Consider the following 9,423-nt stretch of genomic DNA (forward strand, 5'->3'; position numbering starts at 1 on the left):
TGTCGCAGAAAAGAGCTGACGACTGACACTCTTATTTTAAAAGTTTGGCAGTGAGTGAGTTTAACAGGAATAAGTATTGCAGCTACTGTAATGATATGTATATAAAGAAAAAAGTAATACTGTGAACTGTGAGGCAAGGTCTGTAGGTATGAGGGGGTGGGGCGACTGTGAGTCAACAGCTGTGTTCAAATCACCATTCTTCCATGACAGTCGGCATGGACGTGAGTGTGTAGTGAAGAAGGTACTGTCTGATATCAATCATTCAAAAGACCCCAAACAACAAAAAGATTACGCTCCAAAGCATTCGGTTTAATTCAAACGCATCTCAGTATTCATGTACTCCACATTCCTTTCACTGAGAATCAGCCTTTACTTGGCTATTGGCCACGTAAACCATGAGGGGCGGAGACTCCATAAGAGGTCTACTGGCTGGTGAGTAGGTCCAGTGTGGGTCCAGAGCATCAGCTCCCTGAGAAGAAAACTCTCATCGTGTTGTCGTAAACAGCGTTGGCCAACTCCACGGGGTCTTCATTCCTGGCAGCTGCCATGATCTCCAATACTTGTCTGAGAAAAGGAATGAAACACATGTTTAAATAATAATGTAGACCATTTTAAACCTGAACAAAATGAAAAGATTCACTTAGAGACTGATTATGTGCTTTCTGGTGGGAGAAAAAGGGTTCACAGAAAAAGGGGACACTAGAATTGAACAAAAGAGTAGACTCCAGCCTTGCATTCAATTGCAGCCATATAGAACTGTTCATTAAGAATACAATATTTTCTTTTTTTAAAATTAAGATTCACAACATTTAATTTACAACGACCAGGTCACTGTCCACATGAAGATAAAAAAACTTCATAAAGACATCTGTTTGCTTCTCAAAATATAACGTGGACTCAGTCCTGTGTTCGCTAGCAGTGAGGGGACCTACATGATGTGGCAGGGCTCGTTCCTGTCCTTCAGGCAGTGCCCCGCCTCCCACTTCTTCTTTGTGGGAAATGTAGTTTTAATAAACTTTGAGCCAGCATGAGTGTTCTTCACTCCACACCACGGAGCATCTGAAAAAAATAACACCTGTACAGATGGCCACAGAGAGATGCGTGTGTGTGTGTGTGTGTGTGTGTGTGTGCAAGTATTTTAGAAAAGTCTGAAGGAAAATCCATTTCACAAAATTTGTACCTAAGAATCTTTAACAAAATATAAGAATGCTTTAAATTTGTCAAGAATCTATCATCTAAAAAGCCATTCATAGCTACTAATCAAGTTCCTGCTGAATTATTTGAATTTTCTGAGTTAAAAGTCTGTGCTTTGAATGGAAAGGCAGCGACCAAAGCAGAGTTATCTGTGAATTTTTGACAAACCTGTCTCTATCATAAGTCTCTCTGTAGGGATGGATTTCATTGCCTCAATATTTGCCTCTGTTTTTAAAGAACTGGAAAAGAGCAGAAGAGAGCACTTGGTTTGTGGTTCTGAGGTTAACGGATCAGAACACACACACGTCAGATTATCCACGACTCCTCACCATCCGTTGATGCCGATGTACAGATCCAGGTCAATGAGGGCAGCCGCATCCTCCACAGTGCCATCAAACGAATGAACCTGTACCATCACAACAGTATTAATAACTCACATGTCCCTGGGTCAAAACACACATACACACACACACAGAGTCACACACACACACTTCCATTCTTTACTTACCACACCTCCAACACATCTGTCTCGGTTTCTTTTCATAATGTCTGAAAAACAAAGACCATCCACACAGACTATCCATTATACTGGAGCAAAGAATTTCGACTGTTCGACAGAACACTGAGAAAATGCACTCAGATTGACTATTGGTAGATGAGACAGACTGACTATTGGTAGATGAGACAGATTGACTATCGGTAAATGAGACACATTGACTATTGGTAAATGAGACACATTGACTATTGGTAGATGAGACAGATGGGGCTTAGCTCTCTGTTCCTGATAACCTCTGTTCATACCCAGGAAATCCTTATGGGAGTTTCTGCAGTGTAGGAACATGGGCAGTCTGACCTCCTCTGCCAGGTCAAACTGCTTCTCAAAGTACCTGAGAGAGAGAGAGTGTGAGAGAGAGAGAGAGCATGAGAGAGAGACAGAGGGAGAAAGAGAGAAAGAGAGAGAGAGCGAGATAGAGAGAGCGAGAGAGAGACAGAGAGAGCGAGAGAGAGAGAGACAGAGAGAGAGAGAAAGAGAGAGAGAAAAATGAAAATCATCTGTGAAACTTCACACACAAACTCATCTGAAAGGAAACTTAAATTTCAGAAACAGTGAGGATGGAAAGAAACAGAAACACCTACTTGAGCTGAGTCTCTCTGGGACAAAACTCCAACCTGTCAAAATCTGACCCATCACAGAGAGAGAGCCATTCAGCACATGACCCATCAGAGCCAGATGTCAGACACATTCCACCATCAGGGTTCAAGTCACACAAACGTCTTACCCAGTCCGCACTCGCCGACGGCCACCACTTTGCCTCTGTTGGCTTTGGCCAGGCTTCTCAGGGCAGCATCGTACTGCTCTGGGTCCTGCTGCTCAAACTCACCGCAGCGAGTCGGGTGACAACCCACCGTACTGTAAAACTCATCTGATCACACACACAGGGGAGGATGGTTATTCAGAGCTCCAAAAACCCCAGCACAAAACACCTCATCAAATGCTCCTGATTACAATACAACTTCTATCTCTACTAGAACCCTAAGTTCTCTCTGTGCGTGTGTGTGTTTGTGTGTGTGTGTGTGTGAGAGCATTCTTACCTCTGCTCTCTGCCAACTTCAGAGCCTCCTTACTGTCCTCCAGATTTCCCCCCGTGATCATAAACTGAAATTTAACAATGCAACTCCTTTTAACAACGAAAATCCATATAAATGCAAGAGAACATGTTGGGAATTAGTCACGACGTGCAAAGGAAAATTACCTTCTCAACTCCGACATGGAGGGCTCTTTGTATAACTTGGTCAAAATCATCTGAAAACAGTACATAGATAAGTTATAATTTGACAGGTGTGGTTTGACCGTTCATAACTTCAGTAGGATGTCCAGACTTGCCTTGGTGTTTCTGGGTGCCTCTGTAAATTCCCCTAAACATGGGGTCTGTCAGATTAATACCAATGTCTGCAGGTAGAGAAAGAAATCGTCAGTTCAGTCGACCGAAAAGTGTACAAAACCGATGAGATTTGAATTGCAGGCAGCATTTCTCTTGTACATTCGTATTTACAGTTCTCTGTACAGCGGTGTCACACGAAACGCTACGCTTCGCTCTAACAACGGTCATTCACTCTCATCCACTGGAATGAGCGTTCAGCCAACACTGGGAACACATCCCAGTTCACAGTTTTAATGCATAACATACACAAAAATGCAGACAAGAAACAGGAACGGCCATTGTAGACTTCCTACCGATAAACTTATGGTTTGCCATTGCAAACCTAGAGACAGCAGATTGAAACACGCCAAATGCAAGTTTTGCCGTCCTCATGACGACACACCTTAATTACTGGAATAAACGCACATATCACATTTCCTCCATGCGGTGCAGTAACGCTTCAGATTCACCGATTAGTCGTTAATGTACTGTTACTGCAAGCTAATTATATTAGGTATCTATTACAAATCCGATATAAATATAAGCAATATCCAAAAAAACATTTAGGTCGTTTGCTACTCTTTTTGTTGTCAAAATGTGCTGCGCACATAGTACAGCTTTTATTTCTTCTCACGTTGTAAACCTCCAGAATCCCATAGTCCTGTTGTGGCGCTGGGCGGAACATGGCTTCGGCATATTTAACTCATCATCAGAAAGTCTTACGGCTTTACAAAAAATCACTCAGGCACCTGGAGTCATGGTGTATATTTAGGTAACATTGCATGTCATATGAAGACGTTGTTAATTGTCTTGTTACTTCATTCAGACTGGATATATGGGACGGTAGGTCACTTTGTAAGGGACAAACAGGTCAATCGGTGCTATCGTGAGCAGGCCAGCAAATCGGTTACCAAGATATTTACCGGCTCGGTAGCAGTGGCCTACATATTTCATTTTTAGAGTTCACTAATTCATTATAGTTTCCACGACGTTGACATGGTTCATTTGTAAACTGATTTTATTCTGCGTGGTTGTCGCTGTTTCAGGGACAAGTATCGTTTCTATGCTTGCTTGCTACGGGCTCGTTTTGATGAGAATAAACACGAGAAGGACATGGTCAAAGCCACCATGATGCTCAAGGCTGGAGAGGAGGAATTCTGGGCCAACCAGCACCCCCAGCCCTACCTTTTCCCCGACTCTCCGGGCGGAACGTCCTATGAGAGATATGAATGCTACAAGGTGCGTTGATTTGAACACCTAATTAACCTGTCCCGCGACCGGTCACAAGTTACAAGTTGATCATGAGTGAAGTTCAGATTTGTCTGTGTTATGTCCGGTGGTTAATTAATAACCGTTCCTTACAGGTTCCTGAATGGTGTCTGGATACCTGGCACCCCTCTGAGAAGGCCATGTACCCGGATTACTTTGCCAAGAGAGAACAGTGGAAGAAACTGCGAGCTCAGAGTTGGGAAAGAGAGGTGTGTTTTAGTCTGTGTTGGGAGAGAGACAGGTGTGTTTTAGTCTATGTTGGGAGAGAGACAGGTGTGTTTTAGTCTATGTTGGGAGAGAGACAGGTGTGTTTTAGTCTGTGTTGGGAGAGAGACAGGTGTGCTTTAGTCTGTGTTGGGAAAGAGAGGTGTGTTTTAGTCTGTGTTGGGAGAGAGACAGGTGTGTTTTAGTCTATGTTGGGAGAGAGACAGGTGTGTTTTAGTCTATGTTGGGAGAGAGACAGGTGTGTTTTAGTCTGTGTTGGGAGAGAGACAGGTGTGCTTTAGTCTGTGCAGGCTTAGAAATGACGAGATTTTAAAATCCAGTCTAATTAGCGTGGAATTCTAGTGTTTGATCATAACACAGTCCTAATGTTTCCATCCCAGAAGTGTTTTGATCTGGTACAGAGTTTTGTACCAGATCTCTGCAATATCTAACACATTGCATTCATATTTGAATAAGTCTATGGTTTACAGTTCTGTGACCTCTGTGTGTGCCAGTGGTTTAGAGTTCTGTGATCTCTGTGTGTGCCAGTGGTTTAGAGTTCTGTGATCTCTGTGTGTGCCAGTGGTTTAGAGTTCTGTGATCTCTGTGTGTGCCAGTGGTTTAGAGTTCTGTGACCTCTGTGTGTGCCAGTGGTTTAGAGTTCTGTGATCTCTGTGTGTGCCAGTGGTTTAGAGTTCTGTGATCTCTGTGTGTGCCAGTGGTTTAGAGTTCTGTGATCTCTGTGTGTGCCAGTGGTTTAGAGTTCTGTGATCTCTGTGTGTGCCAGTGGTTTAGAGTTCTGTGATCTCTGTGTGTGCCAGTGGTTTAGAGTTCTGTGATCTCTCTGTGGTTTAGAGTTCTGTGATCTCTGTGTGTGCCAGTGGTTTAGAGTTCTGTGATCTCTGTGTGCAGGTCCAGCAGTTGCAGGAGGAGACTACGGGTGATGGACCCAAATCAGAGGCCTTACCTCCGGCCCGTAAGGAAGGCGAGCTCCCCCCTCTGTGGTGGCATTTTGTGACCCGCCCCAGAGAGCGCCCCATGTAACTCTGACTACAGAAGATGGGTCACGTACACACACGGGACAAACCTCAGCATTAAGATCCTTCTGCTGCTTCACAAGCACAAGCCTGCACTGGTTCATGACCCTGTAATAATAGTCAGTAGTTTGTGGTGAAGCAGAAGTGTGTGATTGTCAGAGTCAGTGAGGAGTCTGTATCTGGCTGTCAGAGGACATTTCTGTATGTATAGTGTCTGTGGTTAAACCACTGTAATAAATAATAAATAATAAATAAACATGTGCTGTATCCAGTGGAGTGGGACTGATGCGTCTTTGATTGTGCATTTAAAAAAGGGCAGGATACATAGCATTAGTATCACTGGTCTCTGTGAGGAGTGGAGAAAAAAAACCCGAATGAGTTTTGATATTTGAACATCTTTTATTAACGCCTTTACTGTCTGCTGTACAGAGAGGAACCAGGTCTAGAGACAGAGTCAGACTGCCACATGTGGAGTCATCCACAGTCACTGTTCACCAGACCACAGAGAACTTCTTCAGGAATCCATCATGCAAGCGAGGTTCACGCTATGATTCTCCAGATCCGCCCATGACTAAACTGGCATCCCAATCAACCAATGGGAGCTGTTGTTACAGTGACGGGGACACTGTCCCCCTCCGGCTTCCTGCCATTAATCACCACCAGCTGCAGGCACCACAGAGAGGCAGATTTGGCCCTGCCAGTGAGCAGTGGTGGGCTAGCATCTACTGGACTGCTTCACTCACTACACTCACAGTCCACAGACACCATGAAGCTAAAGTATTTAACATAAACCATCTTAATCTGTGTTTTATAGCTCAGATAAGAGCTCTCTCTCTGAGTCCACGTTTTCAGCCTCACATACCCATTGCATCAGCCACATTAAACTCTGGACTTCACACCCAGTGTCTCAGCAACTTAACCCTCTCTAACCCTAACAGTTTCAACCAGTAAGACCAGTCCAGTCATTCCCCAGCATGTTAACCTTCTCTAACCCTAACAGTTTCAACCAGTAAGACCAGTCCAGTCATTCCCCAGCATGTTAACCTTCTCTAACCCTAACAGTTTCAACCAGTAAGACCAGTCCAGTATCAATAAAACAATACAGATCAGACCTTTCCCTATACAGAGTATTAATGTGCTAAATTATAACGCGCTCAAACACATTTGCTTTGTTTGGACAGTGTCTGTGCCGACGTAATCCCTGTCTTTAGTAAAATGATGCTAAACCCAAATCAGTTAATGAAATAAGCAGTAGAACAGAAATGTGACAGATCCCACTCTGTGGTGGAACAGACGTGAAATGTAACAGATCCCACTCTGTGGTCTAACAGAAATGTCACAGATCCCACTCTGTGGTAGAACAGACACGTGACAGATCCCACTCTGTGGTGGTTGGTGATGAAAGAGGCGAACTAAACCAAGAAAAAAATAAATAACAGCTGATCAACACGCGTTCATCAGTCATGACCAGTTTAAACCGTATGCTCCTAATGAACAGGGGAGAGGACAGGGAGATGGCCAGTATGACCATAGTCATTATTAATGTCTTTGGACGGAATCATTAGGTATGTAACGCGTGTGTCAGACACTGTCTGAGGTATGTAACGCGTGTGTCAGACACTGTCTGAGGTATGTAACGCGTGTGTCAGACACTGTCTGAGGTATGTAACGCGTGTGTCAGACACTGTCTGAGGTATGTAATGCGTGTGTCAGACACTGTCTGAGGTATGTAACGCGTGTGTCAGACACTGTCTGAGGTATGTAATGCGTGTGTCAGACACTGTCTGGGGTATGTAACGCGTGTGTCAGACACTGTCTGGGGTATGTAACGCGTGTGTCAGACACTGTCTGGCGTGTTCACTGTGTGAAAAGCACTGCTCAGCCTCCACAGTGCACAGCCTTAACTGACTGACTGTCTCCACCACTGCCAGCAAACAGACTAAATACAGCAGGATGTCTGTATGTGCCCAGGACATCAGCCATATACTCAAGTTTGTCCTAAAGCATCTCACTCCAAGTCAGCATAGAGATGTGGTGAGTGTGCAGAGGAAAGGCCAATGAATGAGACTCATTCACACAGTGCTGTAGATGTGGGTCTGCCCCGTTGGGCCTGGACTCATTCACACAGTGCTGTAGATGTGGGTCTGGACTCATTCACACAGTGCTGTAGATGTGGGTCTGGACTCATTCACACAATGCTGTAGATGTGGGTCTGGACTCGTTCACACAATGCTGTAGATGTGGGTCTGGACACATTCACATAGTGCTGTGGATGTGGGTCTGGACTCGTTCACACAGTGCTGTAGATGTGGGTCTGGACTCATTCACACAGTGCTGTGGATGTGGGTCTGGACTCGTTCACACAGTGCTGTAGATGTGGGTCTGGACTCATTCACACAGTGCTGTAGATGTGGGTCTGGACTCATTCACACAGTGCTGTAGATGTGGGTCTGGACTCATTCACACAGTGCTGTGGATGTGCGTCTGGACTCGTTCACACAGTGCTGTGGATGTGGGTCTGGACACATTCACACAGTGCTGTGGATGTGGGTCTGGACTCATTCACACAGTGCTGTAGATGTGGGTCTGGACTCATTCACACAGTGCTGTGGATGTGCGTCTGGACTCGTTCACACAGTGCTGTGGATGTGGGTCTGGACACATTCACACAGTGCTGTGGATGTGGGTCTGGACTCATTCACACAGTGCTGTAGATGTGGGTCTGGACTCATTCACACAGTGCTGTAGATGTGTGTCTGAACTCGTTCACACAATGCTGTAGATGTGGGTCTGGACTCGTTCACACAGTGCTGTAGATGTGGGTCTGGACTCGTTCACACAGTGCTGTGGATGTGGGTCTGGACTCATTCACACAGTGCTGTGGATGTGGGTCTGGACTCGTTCACACAGTGCTGTAGATGTGGGTCTGGACTCATTCACACAGTGCTGTAGATGTGGGTCTGGACTCGTTCACACAATGCTGTAGATGTGGGTCTGGACTCGTTCACACAGTGCTGTAGATGTGGGTCTGGACTCATTCACACAGTGCTGTAGATGTGGGTCTGGACTCATTCACACAGTGCTGTAGATGTGGGTCTGGACTCGTTCACACAATGCTGTAGATGTGGGTCTGGACTCGTTCACACAGTGCTGTAGATGGGTCTGCCCCACTGGGTCTGTCCTGAAATCTATTTAAATGCTCGTCACTACAGACGACCAGTCAGCTACACGTAACCACAGGAAACAACAGAACTCGGTAAAGAAAAATACTGGTTTCTGTTTTCTTCACTGGTTTCTGTGTTCTTCACTGGTTTCTTTCTTCACTGGTTTCTGTATTCTTCACTGGTTTCTGTGTTCTTCACTGGTTTCTGTGTTCTTCACTGGTTTCTGTGTTCTTTAAATGCTACATTTGTTGGCTTGGCACACCTTTCCGTTGACAGCTAAACATTAATCTCATGACCTGAACATGAAGAGGGAACGAGGTTTTTTTGGCACCTTGTCAAAAGAGTGGACAGGAGATTTCAGAAGAGACAAATTGTCATAATCTATGATTATAATATTTAAACACCGCAAAACAGATTAATGGTCACATGAAGTATTTGATCTTCAAAGGACAGAACACCTCCTAAAACTTCCATTGACTCTCTTTTCCCCACCCATAAATCCAGCAGCCAATCAGAATTCAAACCGTCTGCCTGTTCACTCCCACAGGCATTCTTACAGAAACGGTCACTACCTCAGCGTCAGTCATTTTGCTATAAAAGTCTAAACATCTCTGACTGAGGGCGGAGCTCGGC

The 9,423-nt window shown here is 44.9% G+C and overlaps 2 protein-coding genes across 5 annotated transcripts; one reads left to right on the top strand and one right to left on the bottom strand.

Annotated features, from left to right (window-relative positions):
- Positions 1-313: 313 nt before the first annotated feature.
- On the bottom strand, positions 314-3,495 carry tatdn1 (TatD DNase domain containing 1). 2 transcript variants are annotated; one of them, XM_030789153.1, is made up of 12 exons: positions 3,431-3,495; positions 3,080-3,145; positions 2,949-2,998; positions 2,788-2,851; positions 2,475-2,618; positions 2,332-2,374; positions 1,996-2,081; positions 1,703-1,743; positions 1,524-1,600; positions 1,363-1,433; positions 933-1,059; positions 314-564 (listed from the first exon to the last, which is right to left on the bottom strand). In XM_030789153.1, the coding sequence occupies exons 1-12, from the start codon at positions 3,450-3,452 to the stop codon at positions 462-464; spliced, it is 894 nt and encodes a 297-aa protein (XP_030645013.1). In that variant the 5' UTR covers positions 3,453-3,495; the 3' UTR covers positions 314-461. The 2 variants fall into 2 exon arrangements, with proteins under 2 accessions (XP_030645013.1, XP_030645014.1); XM_030789154.1 differs by having other exon boundaries at positions 3,384-3,458.
- A 279-nt stretch (positions 3,496-3,774) lies between these two features.
- On the top strand, positions 3,775-5,865 carry LOC115825202 (NADH dehydrogenase [ubiquinone] 1 beta subcomplex subunit 9). 3 transcript variants are annotated; one of them, XM_030789019.1, is made up of 4 exons: positions 3,775-3,888; positions 4,163-4,355; positions 4,481-4,594; positions 5,502-5,865. In XM_030789019.1, exons 1-4 carry the CDS (start codon positions 3,800-3,802, stop codon positions 5,631-5,633), a joined length of 528 nt encoding a protein of 175 aa, XP_030644879.1. In that variant the 5' UTR covers positions 3,775-3,799; the 3' UTR covers positions 5,634-5,865. The 3 variants fall into 3 exon arrangements, with proteins under 3 accessions (XP_030644879.1, XP_030644881.1, XP_030644882.1); XM_030789021.1 differs by having other exon boundaries at positions 3,775-3,876; XM_030789022.1 differs by having other exon boundaries at positions 3,876-3,959.
- Positions 5,866-9,423: the final 3,558 nt, after the last annotated feature.

This window comes from Chanos chanos, chromosome 12, assembly GCF_902362185.1.
Source record: "Chanos chanos chromosome 12, fChaCha1.1, whole genome shotgun sequence".
Lineage (NCBI taxonomy): Eukaryota > Metazoa > Chordata > Actinopteri > Gonorynchiformes > Chanidae > Chanos > Chanos chanos.